The 18713-nt window shown below is 49.5% G+C and overlaps 2 protein-coding genes across 2 annotated transcripts; both read right to left on the bottom strand.

Moving 5' to 3' along the window:
* Positions 1-753: 753 nt before the first annotated feature.
* LOC133452122 (leukocyte cell-derived chemotaxin 1-like) lies at positions 754-8797 on the bottom strand. Its single transcript, XM_061731332.1, has 7 exons — positions 8676-8797; positions 8381-8521; positions 6996-7136; positions 5608-5721; positions 3321-3471; positions 2367-2482; positions 754-1411 (listed from the first exon to the last, which is right to left on the bottom strand). The coding sequence occupies exons 1-7, from the start codon at positions 8745-8747 to the stop codon at positions 1187-1189; spliced, it is 960 nt and encodes a 319-aa protein (XP_061587316.1). The 5' UTR covers positions 8748-8797; the 3' UTR covers positions 754-1186.
* Positions 8798-12793: 3996 nt separating this feature from the next.
* On the bottom strand, positions 12794-17571 carry LOC133452123 (protocadherin-8-like). The gene is made up of 3 exons (XM_061731333.1): positions 14859-17571; positions 14147-14372; positions 12794-13362 (listed from the first exon to the last, which is right to left on the bottom strand). Exons 1-3 carry the CDS (start codon positions 17307-17309, stop codon positions 13010-13012), a joined length of 3030 nt encoding a protein of 1009 aa, XP_061587317.1. The 5' UTR covers positions 17310-17571; the 3' UTR covers positions 12794-13009.
* Positions 17572-18713: the final 1142 nt, after the last annotated feature.

Raw genomic sequence — 18713 nt, forward strand, 5'->3', positions numbered from 1 at the left:
CTTTGCGTAGAAGGTGGATTGCGCATCTTTCAAGCCCTGTTTTGTGCGCAAGCAAACTTTATAAATGAGGCCCCAGGTCTGTAGTAACGGGAGCAGGCCCGGGTACGGAGGACGGCCCCAGCAGCAGCAGGGGGGGGGGGGGGGGGCCGGGGAGCAGCCCCACTACTGTAACTGAGAGGGGGGGGGCTGCCGGGGCCGTATTAATATGGATCAGCCTCCCTAACCACATCATCAAGCCTCTCACACCCACTTAAGTGTTAAATTCATCAGACGCCGTTTCATCTCTTGTGACGATCAAACACCCATTTTTAGTTCTGGATGGAACTCTTAGCTTCGTGATGCTCACACACTCCTGCAGTATCCCTCACACACACACACACACACACACACACACACACACACACACACCGCCCCCGTCCTCCCCCCTACCCCCGCCCCAGGCAGCTCTGCCACATCAAAAGGAGCTAAGCACTTTGCATCGTGGGTAAGATCTGGGAGCATGACGGCTGCAGAGTCTTTAGTCTCATTAAAGAGTTCTAGAGCTGCAACACTCACATTAAAGGACTCTGGAAACTTCTCCCTGCTCAGCCCTTCGGAGCGGCGGAGCGGCTCAAAAAATCAAAATGTTTTTCCAGCGTGAGAGAGGAGAGGAGGTTCACAAATAATCCCAGCGATAACACGCAAGACGTGTAAATAAATGGAAAATATATTCATTTGATCAGCGGGAGAAGAAAGAGGGGTGACACTTGAAAGTTGACTTTAAAAAAACAACACAAAAACAACTTTATTCAGTGATATTGCACTTCCACATGTCTTTAATGCAGGAAAGAAATAACAGCTTGAGAGAGGAAGTGAACGGTACATGGTTTTAATGAGAACTGCTGGTGACGAGCCAATCACAGGAGAGACGGCTGAAACAGGAATGTTCCTCCGCAGCAGCACCGAGCTATTTAGGTCAGTTATTGAACCTCTCAATGTATTTATGTACATGTGAATACAGCATCACCTGCACTCGTCTGTATGCTCAGGGAAACTAGTTCAGCTTCCTAAATCCAGCCGTGTTTGGAGCTCGTCTTCACCCGTCTATATTTTGTTGAAAGCGTGCTGTTGTTCTAGTTGGATCTAAATCAGCCGCCAGCGTCAGGCACACGAGTTCAGATGCTGCCGCCCCCCCGTCCCCCCCGCCCTACACCAGGCCCAGGATGCGGGCCACCCACCAGTTGCAGGGCATGATGACCCTGCAGACCACCCTGCAGTTCTGGTAGTGGTAGGGCCAGGGCTGGTACCCCCCCAGCGGCTCACACACCCTCTGGCAGTGGGGGTAGCTGCGCCGGCAGTCCCTGCAGCAGATGCCCTGGTGGTCCAGCATGGGGTCTATGTCCATGGTGCCCTGCTCGCCCTCCAGACCTCGCTGGGACATGGGGGGACACGGGGGGGACAGCAGTTACTCAGACTCACTTCTAACCAAATCTCAGAGTTACCATTTATTAGTCAAAGCATTAAACAGCATAAATGTTTCAAAAGTATTACTATTAGCACAACTCTGACAGCCTGGTAGGAATTCCTTAAAGCAGCTAAAATTTCACTTTTTCCATGTGACCGTACACCCATATGGAACAACCCAGACATCCTGAAAAATGATAAAAAGATGGCAAACTTTGCTCAATGGAGAGACCAAGGAATACGGTATCTACATGTAATCATAGGAGGACAGTTTGTACCTTTTTATACACTCACTGTTCAATATGGAATTAGCAGTAATACATTTTTAGAATACCAACACTTTACAGGTTAGTGTCTAAAATAGATAATTCAGTCTCTCTTCCGATTTCAAAATGGGAAGTGGATCTCTCTCTTAACACTGACCAGATTTCTTGGTCACAAATATGTTTAAATACTTTCACTATGACTAAGAACCCAAACTTACAACTTATACAGTACACAGTTCTTCATAGAATACATTATACAGGACAAAGGATGTTCCAGATGGGCTTTGTCACCTCTAACATCTGCTCACAGTGCACAGAGAACACCCCAGATAATTATATGCATGCTTTATGGTTCTGTACACCGGTACGGAGGTTCTGGACGGAGATTTGTGAGGATTTATCCACATGGATCAACTACAGAATTCCAGTGTGCCCCACGATATGTATATTAGGTCACCTGGGTGAAAGTCAAATGGAATCTAACTGGACACACCGGGTTCTCACTGCCTTATGTATCGAAGAGAAAACCATTCTAGTGAATTGGAAACAAAAGTCCAGTTTATGTATTAACCACTTTAGGAATCTTCTGTCAGATCATATTAGTAGGGAAATATGGAATTTCCAGGGGGGTTAGGGGGTTTCAGGGGGAGGGCTCACCTGGTAGGGGTTCTCTGGGTTGAACTCTGCCTCCACGTCCTCGTAGTCCTCCTCCCCGGGGGCCTGCCGGCGCCCCCGGGGCGGGGGGGGGGCGGCCCTCCTCTTCCTCTGTCCGCCTGAACACATCACATGTTACACAATAGTAGGGAGGCCGTAGGTGCTCTGACAGCACCGGGGCGTCCTCAGCTCAATTCAATTCAATTTTATTTATATAGCATCTATTACAACAGCAGTTGTTTCTAGGATCTTTCCAGAGACCAGAATATGAACCCCCGGGCAATTATTAGTTAGTTAGTTAGTTAGTTAGTTAGTTAGTTAGTTAGTTAGTTAGTTAGTTAGTTAGTTAGTTAGTTAGTTAGTTAGTTAGTTAGTTAGTTAGTTAGTTAGTTAGTTAGTTAATTTATTTGTCCACAAGTGAAGATTTGTCTTTTGTCCCATAAGCATCTGCTGCTTCCACCTGCCTGCTGTGTGATGCTGACCACCCCGACCCCCCAGTCTGGCCCTCGGCAGGAGGGTCCCCCCTTATGATCCAGGTCCTGGTCCTGTTTCTTCCCTCCTAAAGGGGAGTTTTTCTTGCCACTGTTTGGCTTAAGGTTTTTCTCCCACTAGGGGAGTTTTTACCTGCCAGTGTTTATGTAATAATTGCTCGGGGGTTCATGTTCTGGGTCTCTGGAAAGATCCTAGAGACAACTTCTGTTGTATTAGACGCTATATAAATAAAATTGAATTTAAAATTGAATATTTCAGTTGATTTGTAATGAATGAACTTTATCACAATATTCAAATTTTCTGAGACAGTCCTGTATATTAATAAGAGCTGTCATTTACCTATTTACTGTACACAGTGAGCGAAAATAACCGAGTCAAATTCAGTGTCTTGTTTGACCTGACTTGTATAAACCTGATTGTGATTGTGATTGTGTTCCTGGACCGTGATTGGCTGCGAGTGCTCACCGGTGGAGTAGGTGGGCCGGAGCCAGAAGATGGGCAGGTCTCCACACAGCTCCTTGATCTTGCTGCTGAGGAAGGCGGGGTTGGACAGCGGCGCGTCCGCCGCCACCCAGATCAGGTCGTCCTCGAACTTGGCCGGCATCACTTCATCGTCCTTTCAGGGGGAAACAGAGATCAGGGCCGCGCTCACGTGGACGTCAAATAGCGTGCTGAGGGGGAACATCCACCTCGTTTATTCGTCTTGTCAGTAGCCTCCAACAGCCCCCTCTCTCTGAATTTTAATCTGCATTAATAGTGATATGTTAATGCTCTTTATCAGGGAAACTTGCAGCCCCGGGGGTTTGGATATAAACTCCTCTTTGCATAAACATTTAGCTGCACACACAGTGTCAGGACACATCAGCGTCCACGGGAGCGTCCTGGGATGACTGGATCCACAGACGGACTAATGAAGGTTCAGGAGTAAACAGGCTTCCTGTCAACAGCCTGCAGGTAGGAGGGCTGGGGGGGCTGGGGGGGGCCGCCCCACCCCGGGGCAACACTCCTGTGGGCTGCACTCGCCACGGCCCTGTTCCCTGTTCCCGAGCCGCAGATTTTTCTTTCCGTCTCCTTTTTCCAGCTCAGATGGTTTTGCTGGAGGGACAAATGCAGGAGGGGGAGAGGGGGGGGTTCTTCTTCCCTTCTCCATGTCTGATAAGTGTTTATCTGAGCCACTCGGGATGGACACGCATGTTTGTGTGCTTATCTGGCCCATACTTCCCATCACTCTGAATTATAGCCAATGACCAGCCTGCAGCAGCCATTAGAGCAACATCTCCGTGTCTCCAAACACACACACCATCTACAAATGATCATTTATGAGGCAATACAGCAACACACACACACACACGAGCACAAATGTGAAATAAATGATCGTTTATGAGGCAGACAGAGACGATGAGAGCAGCCTGGCGTGATAATTAATTGTGTTCCTGCATGTATGTGTGTGTGTGAGAGGGAAAGTGTTTATCCACATGTACATTGATGGGAGCGGTTCTGCTGATGTGGATTTATGTGGATGTGACGCTTACCCAGAACTAAATGATTTTAATTATCAGACGGCCTCAATTGAACGAGCACAAGCTGTGGTGTGTTCTGTGATAACGGAGCTCCAGCACTCGTGCACTCGTCTCTTTCTTTTCTTCTTCTTCTTCTTCCCCCGTTAACGCCCCGGGATGATGGCGCTGACCCGGCAGGTCTCCGGACACCTCAGCAGTGGGAGGAGAGCGGCCGTCCCAAGGGACGGGACCACGGCATTCTGGGAAAACTGAGTGGATGAATAAACACGCAGACGATGTGGACGTGTTCTCTGGAAACCGGGGAGTTACGCCCCGTTGTAACGTGCAACCCCCACCGCGCTCGGTATTAGGGCCATGCAGGAGAGAAAATATTGGAGAAGGGAAGTTTTTTTTTTATGGTGCTCTTCGAGAAAAAAGTGGAAATGTCGACATTAATGTTGAAATACAATTTCAAGAATAAAGTCGAAATTTCGTGAATAAAGTCAAAATTTCGAGAATAAAGTTGAAATACAATTTCAAGAATAAAGTCGAAATTTCGATAATAAAGTTAAGAATAAAGTCGAAATTTCGAGAATAAAGTCAAAATTTGAGAATTAAGTACAAATGCAATTTTAAGAATAAAGTCGAAATTTTGAGAATAAAGTCAAAATGTCGAGAATAAAGTTGAAATGCAATTTTAAGAATAAAGTCGAAATTTCGAGAATAAAGTCAAAATTTCGAGAATAAAGTGGAAATTTCGAGAATAAAGTTGAAATTTCGAGAAAAAAGTAGAAATTTCGAGATTAATGTTGAAATACAATTTGGTGAATAAAGTGGACATGTCTCCTCCATCAAATCCAGTTAGAGAGACTGACAGCTCTGCAGCAGCAGCCCTAACTAACTACTAACTTTTTTTTTTTATGGTGCTGTCTTCAGGGAGTAGCATTGAGGACGTCAACTTCGGGGGGGACTGGCAACTATCTTCAGGGTTTTCCATTTGAGAGTAAGATCTCTCAGCCGAGATTCCAGCTTTTTACTGGACCTGTATTTAACCGGCAGCAGCGCTCACACGTCCTCCCCGCGGGCCGAGCAGAGACAGCACCGGCCCGGTCATTACCAAACACAGCAGGAGCCGTGAACAGCTCTGGGACCAACGCTAAAGCGTCTGAAGACGGGACGTGTGACGAGAGCCTGACGGGTTAGTTGGAGCTCCTACGAGGAAGCTAAAGTTGTGACGATGCAGCAGAACCCACCAGATCGAAGGTCATGGAGTCCTTGTTCAGCGTCTGCACGTCAGGCAGACGGGCCTTCACCTGGGTCTTGATGTAGCACTTCTCTCCTCCGGAGAAGCGGATCCCCGTGATTCCCTGGAGCAGGAAGACGGGAGGTCGTTAACGAGAAGACATGGAGGAAAAGCTCAGAGCTCCTCCACCAACTGTCCTTATCTACAGAGTTCTACATCATCCAGGAGGAAGACACTGATTAAAGGTTCACAGGCTAAAACTAGGCCTGGGTTGAAAAAATCAATTTTCCGATTCTAAATCGATTCTCATATCAATTCCTAAAAATCGATTTGTATGTCTAAAGATTGATTTTTTTTTTCATCATTACATTACAACTTTTGGTATTTTTTTGTTTATGCCCAAAAAAAGGAATGTTTTGTTGGACACCAGAATAACTATTGCCATGTTTTTGCCTTTAAATATGTTTAAAGGTATGAAAACATTAGAGTTTTCAGTTATAATTGCATAAATTGTCTATATTACTGTATATACTGTCTTGGGATACATTTGCATAAAATGCTAAAAACCAAATTCTCAAAAGTTAAAAACCGAAAATGGAGAAAATTAAAACGGAATGTGGGAAAAAAATTAAATTGATTTCATTTGTCTTCTGTTTGCTGCCCTGGATCTTTTGATAATGTAATTCTGCCCCATGATGTTTCCTAAAGCAGTTCTATCAGCATTCTGGGAGCTGATTGGTCCTTACAGCATCATTAGCTGCAATACTTGCTGTTGAATCTCAATATAATAGGATTAATATGTTGCAGAACTACACAGTTATAAAATTCATGCAACAGCTCAAAAAACTGTTTTAAAGGTATTATCCATGATTTTGGAGAGCTAGCCAGATTTGAAAGTGGCACCTCCTCTAAGCCCTGCCCCCTCCTCCCCCTCCCAGCTTAAATCATGTAAAAACTCTAACCAATCCGTCTCATTCGGTCCGAATGAAACGGATTGGTCCAGGACCAGAGGCTTGGCAGGGGGGGGGGGGGGGGGGGACCAATCAGATGCCTTCATGAAAATGTGCTGTCCAAAATGTCCTGGAAATTCGACTCCTGCAAATGTGCGTTCCCCAAAGTTAGTGGGGGCGTGGCTTTGGACGGAGCGCTGACGGGAGGGGGGGGGAGGGGGCGGGGCTTACAGGAGGTGCCACTTTCAAATCTTGCTAGCTCTCTAAAATCATGGATCATACCTTTAATAACACTAACCTAAATCAATATTGGAATCGAATCGGATCGACTCAAAAAGTGATAATCGATTCTGAATCGGAATCGATTTCTCTGCGGTGTTACTGAGTCCCGTCTCCCGTTCTAGCAGCAGCCTCCTCATATCTTTCATTCCCCTTGAGCGGGACTCACGATCTGGAAGTCGTGCACCTCCACGGCCTCGTCCGCCCCGCTGCTGGTGCTGAAGCGCTCCATGTTGTTGGCCGGGTCGATCTCCATGGAGCCCTCCTCCACCTTACCGTTGATGCTCATGCTGTAGTGGACGTTGTAGACCTGCACACACACACACACACACACACACACACACACACACACACACATACACACAGAATTTCAGACTGGCATGTCAGGTATGAGCCCTCAGAGACCCCGCCACCCCCACCCCCACCCCCACCCCCTCCTGCACTCTCCCTCACCCTGTTTCTCCCTTTTCACCGTATTTTCCTCCAGTGTTTGTCAGCTCCACTGTGAGACCCTCCAGTTCCCTCTGCTAACAGCTGCTAACAGCTGCTAACAGCTCCCCCTCCAGAGATCCTCTCCTCCACTCCTGTTAGGAGTAAAAGCACTCCCTAGGATCCTTCTCCCCTCTCATCCGTCCACCTCTTGCTCCCGGAGCATCGGCCGGACCAGAGACCCCTCCACCTTCTCCCACCCCACCTTTTTCCCCCGGCAACACAACGCTCCCATTCACCAGCCCGGCCTCTCAGTCACGCTGCACCAGGGGAAAGGGAAGGGGCACTGGACTTACATTAGGACTGTTTGCCTGCGCTGCAGAAAAAGAAAGACACCTTAGTCTCCCCCAGCACAGCATGCAGCGACGGCTGCACTGCACTTGGTTCAGAGTCCAAATCCCTCCTTTGGAAACGTTCAATTCAGGTTTTTCATGAGTTTAGGAGCTGATTCTGCAGCCCTGCCAGAGCTACTTCCTTCAGAAAGAGGGAATGAATGAGAGACTTTAACTTATTCAAGTTTTTTAGCCCATTTTTAAGTCCACAAGTAGATCACAGCCCCCCCCCACACACACACACACACACACAATTAAATTAAATTAAATTCAATTGTATTTATATAGCATCTATTACAACACAAGTTGTCTCTAGGATCTTTCCAGAGACCAGAACATGAACCCCCAAGCAATTATTACATAAACAATGGCAGGTAAAAACTCCCCTTTAGGAGGGAAGAAACCTGGACCAGGACCTGGATTATAAGGGGGAACACACACACACACACACACACACACACACACACACACACACACACACACACACACACACACACACACACACACACACACACACACACACACACACTGGTGCAGGTTAATCAGCTTAGGAACATGAACTGTAGCAGAACAATCTCTTATTCAGTTTGATGTAAATGGCCTACTTTTGAAAAGAAGTACAGTAAAGTTCCTTTCACCTCCTCTACTTTCACCTCCTCTCCTCCTTCCACCTCCTCTCTCCTCCTGCTAAAGCTCTTGTGAATGATGGATCAAGAGGATCCGTGTCTCTTACGTGCTTCTCGTTGTTGTTCCAGAAGTAGAAGGCCCCCGCGGCCCCCAGCAGCAGCAGCAGGGCCCCGGCCACCAGCACGGCCCCCCCGGCCCTCAGCAGGCGGCCGCTGGCGGAGGGTTTCCCCGCCACGGCGGAGTAGGCCTGTGGAGCAAGGACCGCGTTAGGGGTTAGGCACGGATTACAGCAGGGCAACGCACTTACTGTTACAGCAGGAGGGGCCCCGGGCCCCTGGACCCCTGGATCCCTGGATCCCTGGATCCCTGGACCCCCGGACCCCCAGACCCCGGACACTCACCGGAGGCATGAAGTGCTGCAGGTCCTCTGGTCCCGCCGCGGCGATCGGCACTTTCTCTGAGCACCCGGACATGACTGACCCGCACCTGAGGAGACCCGGGTCCACTGCTCTCCTGCACTCTCTCTCTCTCTCCTCTCCTCCTCCTCCCTCTCTCCTCCTCCTCCCTCTCTCCCTCTCTCCCCCCTCACTCCTCGATCACTTTTTTTCTCCCACATACCAAAGTTGTTCATGCTCCACTCCACTTTGAATAAAGTGATGAAGTAGCTGAAAGCTCCAGATTGTTAGGATTTTATGAAATTGTGAGTTTTTGTATAACTCTTTTTATTGACTTTTTCTTTTAAACATATAAAACATAACAGGCATTCAACAATTCACAAGACACTTCGATTCAAAAGGAAGGGGGAAAAAAACTATACTGACAGACAGGCAGTTCAGGGCTTTTCTCAACTTGATCAGCTATTGATGCATAGCTGTGGGAGAGTTAAAGCTTGGTCTCAATATAATCCATAAATGGTTTCCAGGTACTCTCAAAGTTATGTGTGGAGCCTCACAACACAAATCCTAGTTTCTCCAGTCCAAGGTGCTGCCTCACATCTCTCAGGATTCTCCCAGTTCAGGAGGATCAGTCTCCGGGCCAACAGGGGGACAAATCTGGTTATTTTGAGTTTATTACGAGAGAGATTCTCGTTCATCCCTCCCGCTATACCAAAGATAGCTATCAGAGGATCCGGCTGAATTACAGTTTTGAAGACTCTGACAGCGTTGTGAAGATCGAACTCCAATAGGTGTGCCGAAAGTATGAGTTTTTTTTTTCTATAAGATTGTACTCTGATGGTTGCTCTCAGTGCAGAACCACCTCCTGGGTTTAACCGCGGTTGAATTGGTTTGATATTGGATATTGGATATTCGACATTCAACACCCATAAAACTTGTGATACATACCACTGATTTTGGTCAAACCACTTGTGATGTGTTCATGGTCATCTAGACTATATATCACAAAACAGTAATTATTAAAAAATCATATAAAAAAATCATATAGGGGCTGATTTAAAAATCATATTATGGGCTGATTTAATGTGGTTTAATGAAAACAATCGGTGTTATGCATCACAAGTTTTATGGGTGTTGAATTCATTACACCTCATTAAATCAGCCCATAATATGATTTTATAATAATTACTCTCTTGTGATATATAGTCTAGATGACCATGAACACATCACAAGCAATATGACCAAAATCAGTGGTATGTATCACAAGTTTTATGGGTGTTGAATTCATTAAACTACATTAAATCAGCCCATATATATGATTTTTAAATCAGCCCATATATATGATTTTTTAATAATTACTGTTTTGTGATATATAGTCTAGATGACCATGAACACATCACAAGTGGTTTGACCAAAATCAGTGGTATGTATCACAAGTTTTATGGGTGTTGAATGTCGAATATCCAATATCCAATATCCAACCAATTCAACCGCGGTCGAAAGTATGAGGGTTTTTTTTCTAAAAGATTGTACACTGATGGTTGCTCTCTTAGACTGATTAGCTGAGTTCTTCTTTAGGTGAGGACGGTGAAGAAGAACGGATGTTTAAGATTGATGGGTCCCCTCCTGTTTTTCTCTGGGTTTAGGTCCTAGATCTTTGCTGGGTTGGCATGTTGGATTAGAGATTGACAACAGAAAATATATGGCTGAAAGTGTGACATGTTTAAGTTTCTTTCCCTGCAGTTGACCTGCAGATAAGGTTCAACAGATAAGGTTCCTATAATGTACACAACACCTCCCTTTTTCAGTATAAATATGACTGGATTGATGACCACAGTGCGCATTTCTCTCCTGGTTTGACAAAAGTGTACCTCCGGCTGGAAAACATTGTGCATGATATAATAAAAGCTTGTATTAACTTTGATTCTGTTCACTGGTTTTTCTTCGAAGCCCCGACGTGACTCGGAGGTTTCTGCTTTCTCTCAGAAAATCATTCATGCTTTTTTCTCTTTGAAGATCCTCTAGCTGCTCATGTAACTCACATGAGTCTGATCATTAGGCTTCATTGGCTTGGAGGGCAGAACCAGCTCTGCCTGCAGGATTTCCACACGGTTCCAGGTCCAAAGTGAATTCTGCAGAATGTTGTGTTTCACCAGAGGTGGAAAAAGTACAAAAATATTGTACTTAAGTAAAATTACAAATTTTCTGCTTGAAAATTACTTAAGTAAAAGTAAAAAGTACCCATTAAGAAAATTACTTAAGTAAAAGTATAAAAGTACCTCAAATTAAATATAATAAAGTACCAAAAGTAAATGGTGTAAAATGTACTTAAGTACAAAAGTAAAAAGTAAAAAGTACAAAGTACAAAGTACAAAATTCAAAGTACAAAATTATTTTCAAAAGGATTGCAAAGAAATGAAGAATCCAAGAATTTGCTTACAACTCTAAATAATGGTGATATTATTCTGACCGCGGCGACACGCACCATACGGTGCGCTTCGCCGCGTACCCTACGCCGTACCTTACGTCGATTTAACGCGGAACCATAATTCAGGCTTCAGTCTTCATCGGTACTCGACGCGACGGCGGTTCCTCCGGCCTTTCCGGCCCGCCTCTGCGGCGCAACTCTCCCGGGGGCTGCGGCTCCTTCTCGGGGAGGCCGAGTCTCCCCGTCTGCCCCAGGTGTCTCGCATGGATCTATAATATTAACGGTATTAAAGGTGTCTCGTCACGGACCCGCCGCCGGGCAATCAAGGGCAATTCTCTCGCCCCCCTTCCTTCCCGTCCGCCTTATCGACGCACAGGCGTAGGGTGTGCGTCGCCGCGTACCCTACGCCGTAGCTCTGCGCCGGTGTAACGTGGAACCATAAATCAGCCCCCGCTGTGCTGTTCTCATGGCTTTAATTTGTAGCGAGTAACGACGTGTCCAATTTTAAATGTAGCGGATTAAAAGTACGATTTTTTCCTTGAAAATGTAACGAAGTAAAAGTAAAAGTACAGAAAAATGAAAGTATCAATAAAAGTACAAATTCTCAAAAATCTTACTTAAGTACAATAACGAAGTACTTGTACTTCGTTACTTTACACCACTGTGTTTCACTGCTGTGAGGGGCAAACCCCGCCGGCTGGTGGGGCACATTTCCAGCATATCCGCTCTTCTGCATATTCTTTTGAGTCTAGAGAAGCCGCTGCTTTAAAAAAAAACCCTGAATTCCTGAATGATAATGACTGGATTGCGCAAGAGGCGCGCGGTTCGCGTTCTGCAGACCCACAAAAGGTTCCCGTCAGGACCGACCAGATCCTCCCTCCAGGATAATAAATAAATAAATGAATAAAGGACGTGTGTAACTGGTTGCAAATGTCAAACCTTTTCCTCGACCAGCTTATGTAGACACAGTTAATGCACCTTTGCTGATTCTGTCCTGGTCCATTTCATAAAAACTCGAGCACCCTCCTGTTTTGCAAAAATGGTCCAGAGAATGTCCTCTAAAAAATAACAAGATTTGCAATGCAGGGTTTAGTCTGAAGTGTGTGTGAGGTGAGGGGGGTGCTGTGTCTGTTGTGGCATCTCACCAGCCATAATCATGTATTCACAGAGGGGGGTCAGGAGAAAAGAAGAAAACAACAGAACTGACCTTCTCGCTGGGCTGCAAGGACGCGCTGCTGCCGCAATAACAGCGACGCCTGTCGGCCTTTACTCACCAGACTGCTGCTGCAGACACGTCCACCGTCACGCCTTCAAACACACAGCACTCGCGCTCACAACAGTATTTCAAAGTTTATTTCCTTTTTCAGAATATCAGACGAATAAAAAATCTGTACAGTGAATCCTTATTGCATTCAAATGATTTCAGAAGTTGCTGTGAACTTTGACATTTTGGGTCACCAACCCCTCAAAGAAGTGACGTTTTTTGGGGGGACATTTAAATAGTGGCATGCTTTTAAGATCAATAATTACATATCATATTTACACATCTTTCCTTGATTATCTTTATTATATAAAAAATAAAGTCTCTGCATGTACAAATCTTGCATATGATACACTTCACATCCAACAAATGTCTCAAAGTGATTCATGGACTCAAAATGTGGCTTTTACATAAAAACAAACACACACACACACACACACACACACACACACACACACACACACACACACACACACACACACACACACACACACACACACACATATATCAGGATAAACTTAGATATGCACCCCCCAATAACAAATAGCTTATAATACTCTCACATAACTGTCATGGACAATAAATCTTAAAGTTAAACTCTGAGTAGACTGTACATTTCTTTGAGTGTCCTTGAGTGTGCAGACGTGTGTCCTAGGCCTGGTCGTCGGGACAGTGTGTGGGCGTGGGGGTGTAGACGGGGATGGCCATGTCGCTGATCTCCGTCACCCTGACGGGCCTGGGGGGGGTGACCAACACGTAGTCGTACTCCCGGTGCAGCACCTTCTCGTAGACGCTCTGCAGCCCCACGGTCTTGGGGATCTGGGCCTGGTAGTAGTTGTCCCTGCGGTGGGGGTCCCGCGGGAGGGAGGCCGTCTTGGGCAGGCTGCTGAAGGAGGACAGGGTGGGGGCCGGGGAGGGGGCCGCATTGGCCCTGACCGCCGAGGGACTCCAGCAGCGGTCCGAGTGGCCCAGGACCTTGCACTCGCTGGTGCAGGCCCATAGAGCTGCAAGGGAAAGAGACGGAGATATTTAGTATTGATTACGTTTATTTTGGTACTTAACCATGCTTTTATTTTGAAGGTACTGGGTAGCTGGAGCACACTGGGTGAGTTTAGAATAGGGATTGGCAGACACAGGTGAGGCACCTGGGAGGGCAGATGGTTTTTTACCAGGGCAAGAGAGGCAGCAGAGGGCCACTGTTCTTTGTTTGGTCATTTGCCAATGTACGGAAGAGTATTAGGGCCAGGCAGGAGAAAAATAATATTGGAGAGGAGGAAGATTTTTTTTTCATTATGCACTTCGATAAAAAAGTCGAAATGTCGAGAAAAAAGTCGAAATTTCGTGAATAAAGTTGAAATGTTGAGAAAAAAGGTGAAATTTCGACTTTTTTCTCGAAATTGTATTTCAACATTAATCTCGACATTTCAACTTTTTTCTCGATATTTCGACTTTTTTCTCGCGACTTCGACTTTTTTCTCGAAACTGTATTTCAACATTTATCTCGACATTTCAACTTTTTTCTTGAAGTGCACAATAAAAAAAAATCTTCCCCTCTCAAATATTTTTTCTCCTGCATGATCCCTAATACTCTTCCGTACCAATGGAATAAACCTCAAGAAACATTATTTTTTGCCTGGACAATGGACTTTGTTATATCCTGCGTAAATTCACTCCCATGTGTCTCAGCGGCCGTTTGATTTGACATCAGTTTATTATAGTTTGATACTTTTGTGTGTGTTTGTTGACTAGATCACTCAGGAGCTGTTTCTGATTGTTCCCCTCTCTTACCATTCTGGCCCCCCATGGGGGGAACCACGGCCCCGTCTTTCTTCAGGCCGGTGTCTCCGCTGACGTCGCTGTCGCTGTCGTTGAAGTCGCTGTCCCCCTTGCCGCTGTCCTTGCCGCTGAAGGCGGGGTCCCTGGCGGAGATGGTGGTGTAGGAGTTGCCCTTCCAGATGGTGACGGGCCGCACCGCCTCCTTGCCGTTCCCGTAGCCGGGCAGGGTGGAGTAGCCCTGGGGGAGGAGGGGGGGAAACAGGTTATTTTCCAATTCAATTCCATTCAATTTTATTTATATAGCGTCTATTACAGCAGAAGTTGAACAGAAATAAACCCCCGAGCAATTATTCCATAAACAATGGCAGGTTAAAACTCCCCTATTGGGAGAAACACCTTTGTCAGCCTGGCTACAGTGCTGAACAAAAAACGTGGGTTACTTTTGTTATCCTCTATCAATGATGAATAATAAGCAGTTCTGACTTTGCGAATGGCTTTTTAGAATATATTTCCATTCACGATAGGAGTCTACAGACTTCCAAGAGTCCCACTTTCTTTCCATTTTACGCACGTTTTGTTTCAACATATCTGAATTATACCAGGGAGTTAAGCTCAAACCCTCCCTTTCAAAGGAGCAACTGCATCTAAATCTGAAGGGAGAGAAACCTTAAGCCAAACTATTCCAGACAAACACACCCCCCCACACTCCAGAGCGCCCTCTCACCTCGTGTTTCTTCCCCCGGATCTTGCTGCTGCTGTCCGACTCGTACACGCAGGGCACCTCGCTGCCGTCCTCGGACGCGGAGCACAGGTCGCTGCCGGCGGGCTGCGCGGGGGGGAACCCCCCCTCGTAGGCCCCCCCTGCGGGGGGCCCGTGCAGCGGCAGCAGCGGGTTGTCCCCCCCCGGGTGGGGCCTCCCGTGCATGGGCTTCTCCCCGTAGGACTCGCGGTCGTCCCCGTCCTTGTCGTGGGGGCGGCGGTTGCAGGACGTGGCGATGAGGATGATGGCCAGCAGCAGCAGCGTGCAGCTGCCCGCCAGCACCACGATGATCACCACGGACAGGTCCCAGTGGGGGGGCGCCCGGGGCTCGCCCCCCGGCGGGTGCGCGCTCCTGCCGCTGGGCGGGGGCCCCTCCACCAGCAGCAGCAGCAGCGTGGCGGTGGAGGTGAGCGCGGGCGCGCCGCCGTCCGTCACCGTCACCATTACGCGCAGAGTCTCGTCCACGTCGTGGCGCAGCGCATGGTTCAGGTAAACCTCCCCGGTGGAGGGGTTCACGGAGAAGGTGGGGGGGTCCCCGGGCCCCCCCCCAGTGGGGGCCAGCGCGTAGGACAGCTGCGCGTTCACGCCCTCGTCCGCGTCGCGCGCCTCCACCCGGGTCACCACGTACCCGGGCGGCGCGTCCCGCGGCAGCGGCAGCTCCGTGGAGCCGTTGCCGCCCACGGGCGGGTGCGTGATGACCGGCGCGTTGTCGTTCTGGTCCAGCACGCGCACGCGCACGCTGGCGCTGCTGGCCAGCGGGGGCGCGCCCCCGTCGCTGGCGGTGACGCGCAGCTCCAGCTGCTTCACCACCTCGAAGTTGAAGCTGCGCAGCGCGTACAGCGCGCCGCTGGCCGGGTCCAGGGACACGAAGGTGGAGATGGGGGAGCCCATGAAGTAGGAGTCCGCCAGCCGGTAGCTCACCTCCCCGTTGGGGCCCAGGTCCGGGTCCCGGGCCCCCACCGTGGTGATGTAGGCGCCGGGCGCGTTGTTCTCCGGCACCGACACCTCGTAGGCGCGCTGGCCGAACGCCGGCGCGTTGTCGTTCTCGTCGGTGAGGCGCACGGTGTACTGGGTGATGGTGCGGAACGGGGGGGAGCCCAGGTCCTCCGCCACCACCGTCAGGTTGTACTCCGGGATGCTCTCGCGGTCCAGCGGGCTGGAGCTGACGATCATGAAGCTGTCCTCGTAGGCCTGCTGCAGGCGAAAGTGGTCGTGTCCGTACAGGGTGCAGTGCACCTGCCCGTTGGCCCCGGAGTCCCGGTCCGAGGTGCTGACCAGCGCCACGAAGCTCTCCCGGGCCGCCGCCTCCGTGATGTAGGCGATGCCCGCCGTGATGGAGGTCATGGGGGTGATGGAGATCTCCGGCGCGTTGTCGTTCACGTCCTGCACCTGCACCACTATCTTACACACGGCCGGGCTCGGGTTGGGACCCAGATCCGTGGCTTGGACGTCGAATTCGTACGTGTTCTTACTCTCAAAGTCCACCTGGCTCTCTAGGGTGAGCCGCCCGGTCTTCCTGTCCACCCTGAAGAGCGCGCGTATCTCTGCAGGGACCTGGTTCCCGAACCCGTACACCACCTCCCCGTTCAGACCCTCGTCCGGGTCCTGCGCGTCCAGGTCCAGCAGCAGGGACCCCACCGGTGCGTCCTCGGGCAGCTCCACCGTGAAGCCGCTCCGGTCGAACACCGGGCTGTTGTCGTTGTAGTCCTTGACCCGGACCCCGATGCGGGTGGTGCCGGTGCGGGCCGGCTCCCCGCCGTCCACGGCCGCCAGCTCCAGCGCGTAAGAGGACTGCGTCTCCCGGTCCAGCTCCTTCATCAGCACCAGCTCCGCATATTTAACCCCGTCCGCCCTGCTCAGCACGTCGATGGAGAAGTGGGAGTTGACGGAGATCTGGTAGCTCTGGATGTAGTTGCTCCCCACGTCCTCGTCCACGGCGAAGTCCAGCGGGATGCGCGTCCCCACCGCCGTGTTCTCCGAGATCTCCAGGCTGGAGTCCCTGCGGGGGAACGCGGGGGAGTTGTCGTTGATGTCCTTGACCTCCACCTCCACGTGGATGAGCTTGAACTGCTCCTTGGAGAAGCTGACCACGTCGAAGGCGATGAGGCAGTGCAGGGTGTGTTTGCACACCCGCTCCCGGTCGATCCGCTCCCCGACGCTCAGCTGCCCGTCGCTCTCCCGCAGACGGATGAAAGACGAGTTGAACTGTTTCATCATCCGGAAATTGTTCCTGGAGCCCGCCAGGGAGGACGGGCTGGAGGAGAGGATGTCCTTGGCTAAGTTTCCAATCACCGTCCCCGGCGCGTCTTCCTCAAACGTCTGATATTTCACCGTCTTCCCTTGCGTGACGGCGGCCAAACACACCAGAGAGACGCAAACAAGCACTAACAGCCCGCGCCACCCCTTTCCTCCCATCTTTCCCACAGTCACTCCAAAAATATTCTGTAAATTCAGCAAACTGTCTTCACTGAGTCCAACTTGTTTGAAACCAAACGCACCTGGAGAAGCTTGTCCTGCCGCGCTCCTGACGGCTCCTGACGGCTTTGCGGGGCTGCTTTTTTAGTATAAAGCCTGTGATAAATATTCCATATGGCTGTTAATGCGCACTCTGGATGCACTCCTCTCTTTCTCTCTCCCTCCCTCTCTCTGTCTCTCCCTCCACTGAAGGTGTGTCGCTCTCTCTCGGATGGAGCGGGCTGCAGTGTCTGCGGGAGGGTTTATATGGCGGAGCATGCAAATGAGACGCACTGTGACCAATCCGGGCTTTGGGATGGGGATGGGGGGTAGGGGGGGGTCAGACAGCTGGGGGGGTGAGGGGGGTCCTTCTGTAGACCTCCAAAACCCTGTTTAGAGATTCCTGGACTGTGCGAGAAACTTGGCACCCATGTATGTGGGCTAAACGCGCGGCTTGATTTAATAGTGCCAGTTTCCGCCGCTTGTTTCTTTCTGCTCCCCGGGCTGGTGGAGGCGGCTGCGCACCGACACATGGGGAGGGGGGGTGGGGGGGCAGAGATGCGCAGTGTCCCTGAGCTAGAGGACAAAGCATTTGAATAGGAGTGTCTACTCGGGCTGCCTCACCTCTAGAAAGCGTTTCGGTGTAAAGAGATGTGGATCCCCGCGCACCGTGACGCACGCGTCCCCTGGTAACCCACTGGGAGGGAGAAGCCTGTCCTGGTGACCTCTCCACCTCTGGAGCACGATAACAACATGGGAGCATGCAGGAATATGAGGCGATGAGCCGGGATAGAGTTGTTTCTATGATGCTGAGGCAGCGGAACCCGCGGAGCCGTGGCAGAGCCGCGCTCAGATCAATGTGATAATAACACTCATACCAGCCCCATTAATAAAGTCTATACATTGGCTCTGCTGTCTGTTCATTCATCTCTCTGGTGTGCTGTAATCCATGCCACTGTTTTTGCCTCTGTGATCATATCTCGGGCGACAAAGGGAATATAAACGTTGATTTTATTGTAATTCCGCCTCGGCTCTGATCCGCTCACGAGATGAGCGCGCAGGGAGGGAGAGAGAGTGATGATTTCTTTCTCTTTTTTCTCTCCCCCTTTTAATTAAAGCCAGTGTAACGGCCCCGGCTCAACATGCGGCTGTGTTGGCCTCGGCTGGCAGAACAGAGAGGAGCCAGTCACGCACACATCACTCCCACAGCCTTTACCCCGTTACAAATGGGATCGGGCTCTGGACGCAGGAGGGATTTATCGGGATTTCAATAGTGAGATTATATCAAAGGCCCATGAAGCCCTCGTTAGTAGCGGCGGGATAATGGCATGGCAGGGTCCCCCGTTGCAGCCGTCTTTTCTGTGC

Source organism: Cololabis saira, chromosome 10 (assembly GCF_033807715.1).
Source record: "Cololabis saira isolate AMF1-May2022 chromosome 10, fColSai1.1, whole genome shotgun sequence".
Lineage (NCBI taxonomy): Eukaryota > Metazoa > Chordata > Actinopteri > Beloniformes > Belonidae > Cololabis > Cololabis saira.